The sequence below is a fragment of the Pectinophora gossypiella genome, chromosome 13 (genome assembly GCF_024362695.1).
Source record: "Pectinophora gossypiella chromosome 13, ilPecGoss1.1, whole genome shotgun sequence".
Classification (NCBI taxonomy): Eukaryota; Metazoa; Arthropoda; class Insecta; order Lepidoptera; family Gelechiidae; genus Pectinophora; species Pectinophora gossypiella.
Window position 1 is genome coordinate 5,403,032 of NC_065416.1, and position 16,175 is coordinate 5,419,206.

The 16,175-nt window shown below is 36.3% G+C and overlaps 1 protein-coding gene across 2 annotated transcripts; it reads left to right on the forward strand.

Annotated features, from left to right (window-relative positions):
- Positions 1-10,073: 10,073 nt before the first annotated feature.
- On the forward strand, positions 10,074-15,761 carry LOC126371901 (putative polypeptide N-acetylgalactosaminyltransferase 9). 2 transcript variants are annotated; one of them, XM_050017323.1, is made up of 10 exons: positions 10,074-10,138; positions 10,364-10,441; positions 10,979-11,129; positions 11,461-11,627; positions 11,928-12,092; positions 12,211-12,668; positions 12,945-13,127; positions 13,840-13,941; positions 14,755-14,883; positions 15,123-15,761. In XM_050017323.1, the coding sequence occupies exons 1-10, from the start codon at positions 10,129-10,131 to the stop codon at positions 15,300-15,302; spliced, it is 1,623 nt and encodes a 540-aa protein (XP_049873280.1). In that variant the 5' UTR covers positions 10,074-10,128; the 3' UTR covers positions 15,303-15,761. The 2 variants fall into 2 exon arrangements, with proteins under 2 accessions (XP_049873280.1, XP_049873281.1); XM_050017324.1 differs by lacking the exon at positions 10,074-10,138 and adding an exon at positions 10,200-10,248.
- The last annotated feature ends 414 nt before the right edge of the window (positions 15,762-16,175 follow it).

A 16,175-nucleotide genomic window follows, 5' to 3' on the forward strand; every position in this document is an offset into this window, starting at 1 on the left:
GCGTGATTTTTTAATTGAAAATGTGTCTTTGAGCACCTTTAACAACGTTAGAAAGAAGCAGCTACCTACATTGTATGATAATGTAATTTTTCCTTCAAATCTGTCTATCTTGCAATCTTTGAGGTCTAATTACTTAGTTTTTTGCTTCCATTAAGGGTACTTTTTTTGGATGTGTCTAAAAGCCTATTAAATGGAGCAGTTTTTCAGAGATACTTACTTTCAACGTCCATGCCAATTTCATGTGTTAACAACTGTGACAATTTTGGTCCAATTCTCACTTTGACTTCCAATAACTTTTTTTTTATCTTTGATTTGACTGTTTTTATTTTTTTACCTAGCGGTATATATCTTTAGACATAGTTATGAAGTATAATAAGATAAATATGAAGTAAGGGATAGCGACAAAATGATGATTACTGCAGTAAGCTAGAAAATCTAGAAAAAAGGTACAAAATAGGTCATATCTCCTAAACTATAAATAATAATAAATAATGGCTGAACATACATGGGGGTGTTTCTAGTAGCCAATGAGCCACTCTATCTAATTTTTCATTTTGAACTTGAAGTTCTGGGCCACCCCGTATAATGTATGAGCATACATACTTCTACATTCTAGACTAACCCCTGCAACAAACAAGTATTTAAAGATACATACAATTATTTTGAGATATTTCCTTATTAAAAAAGCAATTTCTATAGTTACACTATCAAAGATCATTTACTTTCACGTGGAACAAATAGGTTTCTCAACTTACGCAAAACATTTTGTTAAATTTTTTCGTGTAAGAACGAAGTAACTAATACTTACAACATCCGAGTACGATGAAATCGGAAGGTGAACAACGTTGTAGGTAAAGTTACAACTGTCAATGTTGTTTGCACTACGTAATAATAAAGCAGTGTCTGTACTTACAACGGAACGTTTGATTATAGTTTCGTGGAATATCTACGCAATCGTGTTTTTTTATTTTTTTTTTCAAATATACACAATTAATTAAAAACTAATAAATGTGAGTCAATCCGGGCTACATTTTGCTATTATTTTCTCTTTGAAGGTTATTTCCAGGACTTATAACTAATTAGTAGGACAGTTTTTTTTAGCTCCTGAAAAGTTGATAAAATCAACTTACTGCGTTTTTCCACGAAGGGTGCGAAATTAGCAACATAACAACAATAAAAGGGGCTTACATAACAAAGTAATACATTTTAAATCTACACTTTAATACAGTCAAGATTTAACCTAAATAATATACATTTTAGTTGACAACATAATAACACACCACGTATGACGTAAATAAATACTTAAATAAAAGACATCCAAGCTAATAAAAAATATGACCACTCAATTTCGTAATTCGAACACGGCACCAACAAAGAGGCCAAAGGTAATATTTTTAACGGCTTTAGCTTGGCGAAATGTTCTAAATATGAAATAGACAAAATGTCTTATCACTTTCATAATAAGATTCCAAGTTAACTAACAAAAAATCCCTCACATGTTATGATAACGTTAGTTCCGCCATGGATCTTGGCTCCGCCTTATACTCTCATAAGGCTCTCGGTGTCTGCATTAGCGAGTAATCCCGGGCTAAGACGAAGTGTGACGCTGAATATTAAACGGGGTTTCGGCAGGTCACCCCGGATTAGACGAGCCCAAACTTGGCACAGCCAGACCAACTTTAACGACGGCTAAATCACGGTAATACCCATCTATTTTATAATGGCGCAGATTTTATCGATCGCGACGTTTTGTGACGTGGCAAGTTTGATGATTGGCCACAGATAATACAACTTAGATACTAAGGGTCTTGTTATGGCTTATGTACTTACCAATATTTTATCTACATTGTTTGTTTGTCCAGCCGCACATTAAATAAAAATATTGTCCATTTTATTCTTCTTCTATCGTGTGGGTTGTAAGGTGGATTAGCAACCCCATCAACGCTGGTGTCAGGGTTATTATTGAACCATGACTAATGTTTTTTTCACCTTAACGACTACGTACTTACATCAGTAAGTAATAACCGGGACTAACGGCTTAACTTGCCTTCCTAAGCACGCATCGTCTTAATTTCGGACAATCAGGTGATCAGCCTGTAATGTTGTAACCAAACTAGGGATCACAAAGTGATTTATTGTGATTTGCCCCCACCAGGATTCCATTTTGTAAAATTTTCTTAATAAATGGTCTCAAGATTACTTTTACATACGAGAGACTGAGAAGTTAATAACATAAACCAGAACTCACCTGGCAGATTGTAGTACTTTACGTACTGTTAACAGAATGTTAATCGGCAGATAGTCTATCAGACAGTTTATTATCAAGTATTAGTGAAACAAGCTTTAATTTACTAACAAGAATCGGTAGAAACACAAAAAGCTAACGGCGAACACAAACATAATATGTGCAACGCATGCCTTGCACCGCACACCTTGCTATTGCTTCTTATACGTGCGCATTGCATGCCTCGCTACGAATATAATATATTATGACTGTACATACACTGCGATGCGTGCTAAGCACATATCTCGCATGTTTTTTCACCTTAAGACATAATGCAACATTTTTACAAGCATCTTCTCATTTAAAACTTTTTATCGCACAACAAGTTAGTTTAAGTTTCCTGTCATAAAGTGGTGTAACAAAATCATAATTTACCACATCACAAAGTCACATTTCCCCGCAAGTTTGTCTTTTACATTGTGTAGTTTAGTTTGTAGGAAGTAATTTCCTGACGAAGGCTCGCTTCCTGAAACTTATTTCAGTGCCTTTGTTACCGACAATACTGCGGTTGATTCACGCTACATTTTGCTGTAGAATTTCGCTAACACTAAAAAGACCCATACACGGTACGATTGATCAGTTTGAAGTGACATAATCGTTAGGTGTATGTATGGTAATAAAACTGTCGACGATTTATTTTGGTAACTTAGGATGATACCGCAGATCGCAACAATAACCAGTACTATCCGATTTAATGTCAGAACCATAAACCGACAGTGTTTACTACGCTACGCTACGCAAAACTACGAAATGCGACTTTTATCCCACTTCAACTAGTACACTAGCGTAACACTAGCTGCCGACTCCACGATCTGATTTATGTCTCATTCTGATCGCGTGATTCAACGATTTAACAATCGCAGTTATATTTTTCAAATCGAAAATTCAAATCAAAATAATTCAAATTCAGAAAATAAAAATTCCATGGTTGTTAGCAATATGACCTATTTTATGTTATTATTATTAAATTTTTGAAGCGATGGATCGCGACAGTTCGAAACGATCGGTCGTGCCGTGTATATGGCCATAAACAGTGAAGTAGAAATTTCGCGTACACTTTTTATCGAGTTTCTGAACAACATGGTACATTAACAGTAATGTTGAAGTACCAAAGACGTGTACGAGAGTTCTTTCACAATTTATAAAGTGGAATTGTGTGCTCAAGTTACATGAAAACACTGTTTATTTTCAACTACGTACCTATATGTAAATTACTTGAAAAACGTAATTGGTTTTGGTCTGCCTTCTAAAGCATGTTTTCTAGACGTTATTACTTTTCTTAAGCCAATATTTTACAATGCATTATAATTGTTTTCTTCTTTCTTTGCTTTTAATGAAGTCAATACAAAGTCAAATTGTGTCACTTTGTAAGTACAGGTCGTATCTAAATTGAAAGGTAATACCAATTTCCTGGTAATTTGATGGCGGTTATTCTAGACAAGAGCTCTCAGGCCGAATGTGAGCTTTAAGCATTCTGTATTTGTCCTTTATAGGTAATAAATTACAAATACTTTGTACTAAAATTCGTCAAAAAATATCTACTTCCATTCATACTAGAATCAATATCGGTTGACTGTATAGATTAAAAGCTTGTATACTTAATTCTAGGTAAGTATTAGTTATTTTTCTACGTGTCTATTGATTAATTTGTCACTTGTAGTAATTTCTTGGAATTTTCCTAAATAGCGACACTATGCTATTTAAATTATTAATTCGGATTATCGAATATTATTTTGAATATTTTATGATTGAAAACTTTCGAAACTTACACGTGTAGAGTCATTACAGTGTGAACAGGAAACTCAAAATAAGTCACTATGATTATCAAATTTGCTTTAGAATTCATTTTTGAATCATAAATGATTATCACGTGCTCAGCGGTGAAGGAAAACATCGTGAGGAAACCCACATTCCTGAGAAATGCCTTTTCGAAGATATGTGACCTAAACTGTATTGGGTTGGTTTTCCCTTCGCGGGTTGGAAGATCAGACAGGCTTCGGTAAAAAACCGAACCTGTCAAATCTCAGGTAGGTAAGCGGACCCTGTGAAAAACAGGATAATGCTAGCGAGATGATGAACAACTTCAAAAGGAGCTTTCTAAGTAAGTATCATTACGGGATCTTTCTATAACGTGTCAGTACCTATGTATTTTTCAGAAACAGTACTTTGTCGCTTTTATTTAGTTTCATATTTTTATAATTCATGTCACAAATCGAAAGTAACTCTGTCTGTCGGTTACTTTCTTTTTACGCCTAAACCTTTCACGGAATGGATACAAATTGACACAGAGACATCTAGGGATAGACTTAGGAAGTCTATTTTAGTCTATTTTTTCCAGAAATGAACTAGTCTTTGCCGCGATATAATCATTGTTCACAATAATTTAATACAGATTACAAACGCATTCTAAATCTATTTTATACAAATTTATTAAAGAGATAATCGAAAACGTCTGATTTGGGCGGGACTTGACCCCGCAGCTCTTATGAAGCCGGGACAAGCGTGTTAAACACATGCGAATTTTTCAAACTCGGGTAAGTACTATTGAAATATTTTATGGCTTAAGTACATAAATAAACAGACTTTATACGTCCCACTGGACTGGGTATAGAACTCCCCTCAATCAACCGGAAGGGTTATGGAGCATACTCCACCACGCTGCTTCACTGCGGGATGGTGGAGGTGTTTTTTACAGCTAACAGCCGGGACCTACTGCTTAACGTACCTACCAAATCACGAAATCCTTTCTTTTTTTAACCTCCTACCTCCAACAAACCCAAACCAAGCAAAGAACAGACTCACAAAGTGATTTCGACAGTCGACATCGGGAATCGATCCCGGACCTCCAGATTGTGAGCCCAACGCTCTAATCACTAGACCATGGAGGCTGTGTTTTGTAGCTTAAATTATTTCAAGGAGAGGGAAACTGTCTTTAAGTACAGTTTAGGTATACAAAACGGTACAGCGTCTGAGCAGTTCAGTCAACGAGTCGACAGCAGTTTGTATGATTAATGGCGGCGTCGTTAGATGCCGACTGCGGATGGCAACTGACGTCTGTATTCTCGAGTGCGATCATCACTCTCTGTGCGTCCTGGCTATTGTCAGCGTCGTGTTTGTTTATTTAAATCATTTATTTGAAACAAAGCAAACTCACTGCACTGTGGGCCAGTGATTCACGAGCTTGCTTTTCAAAGAGTCATCATCATCATCAGCCCATTAACGTCGCCACTGCTGGGGCACGGGCCTTCCCTATGGATGGATAGGGAGATCGGGCCTTAAACCATCACGCGGGCCCAGTGCGGATTGATGGTTATTAACGACTGCTAATGCAGCCGGGACCAACGGCTTAACGTGCCTTCCGAAGCACGGAGGAGCTCGAGATGAAAACTTTTTTTTTTTGTGGTCACCCATCCTATGACCGGCCTTTGCGAAAGTTGCTTTACTTCAACAATCGCAGACCGAGCGCGTTAACCGCTGCGCCACCGAGCTCCTCTTTCAAAGAGTACCTGGCTTGAACCAATAAGTTATTAATTTATGTTAAGTGCAAGTTTTACTAACACAGTTGGCTCGACCGTTATAAACGGCGATACGGCTCACCCTATCGCGTTGGTCAAACAGAAAGGTCGGTGAGGCGTGGGTATTTAGTTCATCTGGCGATTGATGTCACTCTGACTATCACAATTGGGATATCCCGTCACGACTCTATAGTCGTGACCTTACGTTTAAAAAATAGATATTAAGTATATTTTTATTTCGGATGTTTTATAGGAAGGTCAGGTCAAGAGTATTCTAAACTGGCGAGCATAATATTAATTCATCGAAGAGAGTGGAAGAAGCGAGTATTGTGTCAGGATCGTAGTAAGTGAAATTCCGTTGAATCTGCATATCCCAACGGGAAATAGGTGATGTCATGACTGTAATAAAAAGCTATTTACGTTTTTTTTTGTTTGAGAATCGTGAGTGTTGCACCATTCTTCTTCTATCGTGTGGGTTGTGAGGCGGAGTACCCACCTCGTAACTCTGGTGTCAGGGTTAATATTGAGCCGCTAAAGCCCCCTGACATGGCTCATGTATCAACTACTTACTTACATCAGTAAGTAGTAACCAGGACCAACGGCTTAACGTGCCTTCCGAAGCACGGATCGTCTTACTTTCGGACAAGCAGGTGATCAGCCTGTAATGTCCTAACCAAACTAGGGACCACAAAGTAATTTTTGTGATATGTCCCACCGGGAATTGAACCTAAGACCTCCGCATCGTGAGCCCAACGATCAATGACTGGGCCACGGAGGTCGTTGCACCATTGATGCACAGAGAATCGAAAGCGTGATAAGCAGGACAACCATATTAGGGTATCATCCAGTCGCCAAAGGTCTGATGAGGCTAAGGCTAAAATAATATACATAAATACTACGTACTTACTCTAATAAAAAGTAGCCGAGGCCAATAGCTTAATGTGCTTTCACTTTTAAGGATTGAAATAAATTCCAGACAATCAAATCACCAGACTCACGATTCTCAAACAACAAAAAATACTTACACTACTTATATTGCTTATTTGCATACATATAGGCTTCCACCACATCATACTCGAAAATGTAGTGTTTCTCAAGTGATCATTAACATAACATCACGCTCAAGTTCCATGTAATAGGGAGCGAGCCAATTGCCATTAACCGGGCACAAATCCAGGAAACAGTGATATTAAGTGTCCATTTATATTATTACACAGAATGTTAGTGACATCGTAACGAATACTGAGGGGGATGATTCAGACCATGACTCTGAGTTAATATCAAGTGGATTTTTGTCGGAAAATTCAAGAAAATTTTTAGTGTTTCCTATAATTATTTTCAGTTCCATACTTTTGCGACGGAAAATTTTACTTGATATCAACTCAGAATCGTGATCTGAATCATCCTTCAAAGTTTGTGTTACGATGTCACTAACACCTTGTATATATTGTGAAGATTTTTTTTTTCATTTAAGAGTAGTTCGTTTGCTGTAGCCTCGCTGTAGCGCTATTATGTTTGCATCGTATTATTACTAAAAGTTGAACGTAACATTTTAACAGAGTGTGGAATCAAAGAAAATTTAGTCCCTGGCTATAGATTAGGAAATAGTTACTACATAACCTCAGCCTACAAATAGCTGTAGTAAACATTTTAATTAAAAGTGTTAAGGGAGGATTTAACGACTACTCCGTGCAAGTCATTAAGTGCATTGAAAGTTTAACTTTAGCAATTGATTGTCTGAGCTTATCTGAGAGCTTGTGAGGAACTTTGCCAATTACGAGTAATTCTACTTGAGTATTGCATTTTTGACATAGCTTGCGAGGAGTGACTATACACTTATGCTTGTCTCTTCTTTGATACACGCGTGAGTTGTATGTTTTATGTTATGTACTTATTGTGTTATTTTTGTTTGAACACTTCGGTGAAGAAAACAAAAAAAACATAAGAATACACAATATAACCTAATAAATATCCAATACTCTTAGGGTCGGTATTGTTTTAAAATTGTACCTAAGTAAATATATTATATATATTATGTATGTGTGTAGATGTGTGTATGCGTGTGTATTTGTTTGTGTGTCTTCATTTAATTTTGAAATAAGAATATATCTTTTTTAATTCTAAAAGGGGAAAGAATGACATGGCCATGACAAACTTTTAAATTTTTAGTTATTTCAGTTTGGAGTATCAAGTATTCAACAACGGTTTACAAAAGGTTATGCGAAAATCTCCGCGTGGATCCTCTCCCATCTTAATTAAATGCGACTACGCAACCTTACCCTTTGGACCTTTGAAAAACCTTCATTTCATTCATTACTACCACTACATTACCCTCGGCGGAGACATTTCCAACCGATATCCATCCTTATCGCTTAGACGTTAAAGGATTTCGCTTGTATATATCTCGCGGGACAGGTGCATTTCTACCTCGGTCTAAACGTCTGGAGCTGAGGACAAAAAAGAATGCCTTCTTTAGATTTACTTTAGAGAAGGGCCGTTAGGGTAAATTGTGGCGAAGGTAAGCAAATACTGCAGCAAACGAGGTACACGGGAGGAATTAGACAAACTAATTGTGCTGATAAATCACCCTGCATTTTACCATCTGGTAGCTTCAGCTGTTTTTATACTCACTAGTATAGAAAAAGCTGCATGTACGGTTTTATATCCTCACGTAGAATTTCTTGACAGAAAACATGGTGTTGCATTGCATTTGTAGGTCACTCGCTGTATTTTCTACACACTTGAATTTGAGAGGATACTAGGTAATATAAAAAAATTGCTACGTACACTTCGATCCAAGTTGGCTCTAAATTCGATGGCAAAGAGATTATAATCTGCATAGATGGTGGTGTACAATATTTCAATCCGTTTTTTTTGCGTTTTAGATGCTCAAATGGCAAGGATTTCAAATTAAAAATCGAATTACTCAGTATGAATTCAAACGTTCACACTTAAAACTGTTAGCCGTTATGGATGCCTGGTAGAAAACATTTCACAATTCTAAGTAAGGAGGTATCATGTTCACCTTTGTGAGTTTATACAGGATTGAATAAGGTTGATTTCATTTTCATTGGTGATATAATTTTTTTTTCTTTTTATAAGTGGCGACACGTGGCGTTAAGCCACTCGCCGTAAAGAGACTCGCCATAGCGGGAATCGCCGTTCGGCGATTTATTGACTAGATATTACAACTAACAAATTAAGAAAAAAAACTGGTCTGAATAGTGTTCGTGTAAGGACTATAATTATCAGAGACGATTTAAGACCTTCTCATAATAGCTATTTGCGAGAGAGTTCGAAGCAAGGCCAATGCCTAGCGAGCTCATTGCGAGCTTGCTACGCACTCGCGGCGAGCTCGCTGCCCACTCCGCTCGTTTTAAACTCGCTCAAAAATCTCCACTGTAATAAGGCCCTTACAAATATTTTTTCAGTCACGTCCGAATATAATGAACTCCTTACGTCGAGTTAGATGCGCACCTGAGAGGTGTCTCGATTCAAGGCAGATACACGAGATCGAAGCATTATTGCAACTTGGCTCTTCTTCTTATCGTTGCTACTTGGCTAACACACCTAGAATTAAGAAGCCTGTAGACAACGGAAGACCTGGCTACCAGGTACCGGATAATGCGTCGCAACGTTAGACTATAATTGTGCATTACTATTGAACTACAATAGGCCGGCAATGACGGTATTTGTAAATCAATACTCGTGAGAACTAGCCCAAAAAGCCAAACAAAACGCGTTTAATTGTAACATCCTGTATCGACCAGATATTTCCGCGAATGATAAACGACATTAGTTCAAAGACAGCCACTGTGATACATAAAGTCTTCAGTTGGACAATATCAACCAATGTGGATAGTATCAAACTTGTTCAAAATGATGTATGAAAAGAGTTTGAAATTGTTTTCTTTATTAGTGATAATGTGGATAGTGTCTTTATTAACAATCGTTACTCACTATAAATACAACAACAAAGTGCCTTTGTCACCAATACAGTCATACGAACAAAATTTGAAGATGATGCAAGTGAAAAGCGGCTACGGAAACGACTCCGGTTTTGAAAGTAAGGCAGTTTTATTTATTTTCAAAATGTTGTCACCATAACAAGCTTCATTCATTATAACGTTTCGTTAAAAGTAAAACTGATGAAAATTCCAACATACAGCAAATAATAAATAAAAATAACACAATGAAAAAATGATTAAGGAAAACAATATACTCACAAAAATCTTATCAAATAACCTTCCTCTCTCTTTAAGTACAGTCACAAATCAAAACAATTATTCGCTGTCGTTTGCTGTAGGTATAAGGATCAAAGAATGTGGAATGTTTATAGGTACGAATAAATTCACTTAAATACTTTTCATTGCTCTACTTCCATTACAGGCCGAGCAGTAAGTTGCTACGCGAATGAAGTCGAGGCCAGACCACTAGTCTATAATAAAAGTTAGATAATTTAAATTCATTGAAATACATAAAAGCTACGATTTCAAAATAACTATTTAATAATTATTATTTATTATGTTTTTCTAATAATATTTTATATTTGTTTACGTTTCAGCCTGGCGTTTCTTATCGCCTATTCATTTTTCTGTAAAAGACTTGTACCCAGCTGTAAAAGGCGATGAATTTCCACCAGGTATTATTACCATTGTTTTTTTAATTAACAGCAAGACACATTTTAGGCTGTACCTTGGTAGACTAAATATTATATGGTTTACATTTACATAAACTTACGTCTATTTCTCACCGGTGTAAGCAGAGACTATGGAATTCCATTTGCTTCGACCCTGACATACTTCTCTTGCTTTCTCCAATATCATCGTTTCATAAATGGTTCCAGTTTAGAGTAGATCGTACTAATCCTATTCTAAGAACATATCCAATTAAATTAACTATTATGTGTTAAGCTGAACTATTTGCAACAAGGTACATAAAACATTTTGTGTAAGCGTGCGAAGTAAATCCGAACTGATGGTCGTAGAATATTAAACAACAATGTTGCACAGTAGATATTTGTCAGTATATAGAAGCGTTGAAAACATTTAACGAATTCTTGTACGAAATCCAAAAATTATGTTAATAAATGTTTAACTGCTAGAAAATATTTCAAACGTTTCAAATATTTTGCAACAACAGTGCTGCTACAATCAAGAATAACGACAAAATATTACAGGTATGAATGGTGCACCAGTTTACTTAAAGCCGGACATCACAAATCCTTTAAGATCATTGATCTTGCAAGGATGGAGAGACCATGCCTTCAATGCATTTGTCAGTAATGTCATGCCGCTGAACCGTACTCTACCCGACCCGAGGGATAATTGGTGAGTTTATGGTGAAGATACATACAAACATACATACATAAACTCACGCCTATTTCCCACCGGGATAAGCAGAGACTACAGAATTCCATTCGATCCTGACACACTTCTCTTGCCTCCTCCACACTCATCAATCGCTTCATACACGCACGCCGGTTCAGAGTAGATAGTTATAGATTTAAAGGTAGTTAACTTTAAACGTGTAAAAAATGCTATTTGATGAACATCACCTCTCTAGTGTTCCACATATTCACGGATATGTTTATCTAACCTTAAGATAAGTTTTTATAAAGCGACTAATTTCTGATATTCAAACGTGTTCTTAATATTTTAGGTGTAAAACACAAAATTATTCGACCGATTTGCCGCAAGCCTCAGTAGTTATATGTTTCCACAACGAAGCTTGGTCTACGTTAATGAGGACTATACATTCTGTATTAAACCGCAGCCCAGCACAATTGATAAAGGAAATCATTCTCGTCGATGACAACTCCAAAATGGGTGAGTGTTTAATCATTACTACACTTTTTTTAAATATCCCATTTTTTCGTTCTTCCTCGTTTATGGAGTCAGGGTCATTATTCAATCACTAGAGGCTCTCGAACTTGGCGCATGTAACATCTACATATTTATTATAGTAGACAGTAGCAGGGACTATCTGAACAGCACTTTTAAAGCAATCCAGCCCATAATGCTCTAAGAAAATCAATACTGAGCAATCTTACGACAATGTCGAAGTCAAGTCCTAAGCCAAATGCTTCAAGAGCCATGTGACTGTATTTTTTTTTGTACATTTTTCAGATCATCTCAAACAACAATTAGATTCTTACGTGGAGACACATGGCAAAGTGGTGATTTTGCGAGCGAGGGAACGCATGGGGTTGATAAGAGCCAGGATGATGGGGTTAAGACATACGAAAGCTTCAGTTGCAGTCTTCCTTGATAGCCATTGTGAATGCGCTGAAGGTAAATTGTCAATACGAAAAAAAATATTTCTACATTATTTTTTTTGTCTTCAAATACAACAGTATTAAAATATATTTGTGAAGCATAAAAACAAAACTGTTTTCTTTTTAAATTACAGGATGGCTAGAACCACTACTAGACAGAATAGTAAAAGATCCAACAACAGTTGTGAGTCCAATCGTGGACAGCATCAGCGATATGACCTTTGAGTACATGATTCAGGGGGTTGATGATATTCAAAAAGGTGGCTTCAATTGGGAATTGAAATTCACATGGGAACCATTACCGCGGAAGGTATTGATCGAACGTAAATTTTCAGCTGCTCCACTAAAAACTCCCACAATATCAGGAGGGCTTTTTGCAATAGACAAGAATTTTTTTAAGAAACTCGGATACTACGATGATGGGTTTGATTTCTGGGGATCAGATAATTTGGAGTTGTCTTTTAAGACGTGGATGTGTGGTGGAAGTTTAGAAATAGTACCATGTTCTCATGTTGGCCATGTTTTTAGAAAGAGATTTCCCTATGTGATTGAAAAAATGGCGGCTAGAAGAAACGCTATGCGACTAGCAAAGGTAAGAATGAAAAAACAGGTACCTACAAAATGGAAGTAATTTGGTCATTTCCCATAGAAAATATCATTTAAGTACAAACATTTTAGAATCAAATTACCTCTTCATTCTTTGTTCGAACTAAACCAGCCCAGTCTCATGAAACCAATCAGCCGAGTAGACTAAAAAAAACACAAAAAGTGTAAAATCGTTTGCAGGCCAGATATTAAGAGGGCGACCTTCCACCTAACCCCTATAAAAAAGGTGTAAGTATAATCTAAAACACTTTCTTTATCTTAGGTGTGGATGGATGATTACGCCAAATATTTCTACGAGAGGATTGGGTTTGATACGATGGATATTGGTGACGTAACAGGGAGAATGCAGTTGAGGAAACAATTGAAATGCAAATCATTTGATTGGTATTTAAAGAATGTCTACCCTGAACTGGAAATACCAAACGAATACGTTGCAAGTGGCAAAGTAAGTATGCAACTAAACATTTTTGTATTATAGGTAGGTACTCCCATTTTTTAGCATAGGGTAAAGAATTATGCTCGTACTACATATAAAATGGTAACTTTCCGCCCGTAAATTCGTATGACCTTTCCTTAAGCCGCTAAGGAGTAAGAAGGAGAGCGCGCGGGTTGTGTCTCGCTCACACTTACGCTTTATGCGGCACACGGTAAGAATATAATTTTTGTATAGAGTGTCCCGGGTGTGTCTTTAGAAAATTAAAGTCACTTATGCAGGGTGTTTATAGTGGAATTTTCCTTCGCAAAAGTATGAAACTGAAAATAATTAAAAAGTCACTAAAATTTGCATGAATTTTGCGATTTAAAATTCCACTTATTATCAATATTAGGACTTAATATCAAGTGGAATTTTCCATCGCAATTGAAAATAATTAACAAAAAACATGAATTTGCGACGGAAAATTCCATTTGATATCAACTCAGAATCATGGTCTGAGTGTTTGTTACGATGTCAATAACATCCTGTATAGGCCTTGAATTTGAATGGGTATTATGATATTCTACCTCGTGATGTTTTTGTAACAAATAATGCCCCATAAGCAATTGTGTATTTCCTATTAGTTATTCAGAAGCAGCATTTATTTTCTTTCATATCGATAACGGCCCATATGTCAGTAATTATTGATGTGGTACTTATTTAATTGTCACCTTTTTATCAGATATTCGGCTTGAGTGGTGATCTATTGTGTTTGGACGCGTCGGGTAATATACTTAAACCTCATGTTGATCTTCAACCATGCCATTTAAAAGGCGGTAACCAGGTAAGTCCTCTCTTAGAAGCAGGTTATAATGTGTAGGTGAGGCCCTTTTAACTCAGGACGTCCACCACCACCTTATGATCATTTCGACCACCATATGACGCACATCCATTTTGCTCTTTGTAATTATTTAGTGAACATTTTAAATGATGTTATTGTCTTTTTTTATGTGTGGCGTCCTTTTATAATAAACTATTTCTATTCTTTTTTTATTCTATATTATATAATATTATTATTCTAGGTTGAAACTGAAATATAACTCTTTCTTCTTCCTTTCAATAGATATTTTCCTACAATGAAAAATACAATACTCAAAGTATGGAGTACATAGTTTTATTTAGGTATCTGATTTTTGGCCAATAATCCGACAGAATTAAGTTGACAGCATACGTCAAACACGTTGTTTATCAGCGAGATGCCTATTCTATTCCGCGGGTTAATAATTCATTCACTCGTTCATTTTAAAGTTAATAGTTGTCAATCATCCGTCTCTTTCCATTTCGGCGCATAAGAAAATGACGGAAAAGCTTAAAATAAAATTAAGAGATGTCTGAAAAAAATATTCTTATTCGTCATACTAGTAGCACATTGTCTGATTACTACATAAACATAAAGCATTCTGATGCTATTCAATATTCAGTTATGTATTGGTAAACATAATATATTATTCATATTATACCAATATAATATACTTAATGGATTAAACTGTGAATATAAAAGCAATATTATATTCACAGTTTAATCCTTTGTTTTTACTGACTGCTACCAAAAATATCTTTCTAATCACTTAATACGCCTACTTAAACTTTTTTTCAGTATTGGGCGTACACTAAAGATGGCGAAATTCGAAGAAATAATCTATGTTTGTCAGATTTCGACGACACAATTGGAATAGATTTATGCTTTGGTCGTCAAATGGCTCAAGTCTGGGTATACAACAGAAACGTGAGTTTTAAAAATATAATCTTTGTCATGTTTTCATCTATAAGACACTAAACACACTATTGAGCGGAAACAACATCCCATCTGGGGATAAAAGGATTAGAAAAAGGAAAATTGGGGGGAAAGGACACAAATTACAGAATAAAAACACAGAAAGGCACAACATGCAGCCTTATTGCTCGTGCAGCAAATTCAATATAGGTATTCAAAAATCAAATTTCAATATACACATTTCTTTACAGACAAAAAATATCGTCAACATGAGTACGCAAAAATGTCTCGCTGCCAAGGTGTCGGACAAAGGGTCGTATCTTACGACAGAGATATGCAATAAGGGACATCGGCAGATGTGGGGCATGGATAATTTTAAAGTAGATAGATTAGCGCCAGAGTTGCAGGTCTTCGCGAAGAGAGAAATTTAGTCTCAGCTGCAGGAAACCCTTGACAGTTCATACAAAAATCGCATTCTTATAGTAAGAAACGACAAGAAGAAGAAGTAAGCTGCCTAACGTGCAAGTGCGAACTAGACAGATATTCCGCGCGCTTTCCTTTACTCCTTAGCGGGTTACGGCTATTTAAGACTCAGACGGGGTGAGGTCGGCGTCCGGTACAAATTAGTGCGGGGCAGAGAGTTACCATTCTATTCGTAGTAGGTATTATGAAAGGAAGCTTGTTAATGGGTTTCAGATATAATTAAGTTAGTATGTAACATTGTTAATTTAGATAAATAGATAAACAAAATATTTTATTGAGCACAATGGACACAAGTTACTAGGTTGTTAAAAGATAGCTTTAGTTGTAAACTCTCCAAAGAAATAAAAATACTTAATAAAAAAAAAAATCTACAGCTGCGTGATACGGATCACCGACATAATATACAAAGCAGCGTAGGTATATGAAATCGACATTAATGCACGCGAGACGATGTCGTCTGAAACTAATAGTTTCATATTTTCTTTAACGAGAAACATCTTAAGAGTACATCGTTGACGGTTCGGTGATCATCGGTGAAAGGTGATGAAAGGTGACCGTTTGAATAGCCGGTCACTAGGAGAGTAGAGGTGACTCAGAGAACGTTCTGGAGGCGGTAATTATTTTTATTTGTGAATTTGATTGAATGCGTCCATAAAAACTCCCACTTTCCACCCGAGACGAAGCCAGTCTATGAATTGCGCTAAAGTGAATTTCTCATTTTTGTTGAAGAAGAAGTAATCTGTACATTCCTAGAGTAAAATAATGTCTCTATTTTTATACGAACTTTATTCACCGATTCATTACTTAAGCCTTGTGCATTA

What these genes read in the sequence shown, in the direction of transcription:
- LOC126371901 (XM_050017323.1), top strand. An exon ending in CCCGACCCGAGGGATAATTG is followed by an intron (nt 11,130 to 11,460) that starts GTGAGTTTATGG and finishes TTAATATTTTAG; the next exon opens with GTGTAAAACACAAAATTATT. An exon ending in AATACGTTGCAAGTGGCAAA is followed by an intron (nt 13,128 to 13,839) that starts GTAAGTATGCAA and finishes CCTTTTTATCAG; the next exon opens with ATATTCGGCTTGAGTGGTGA.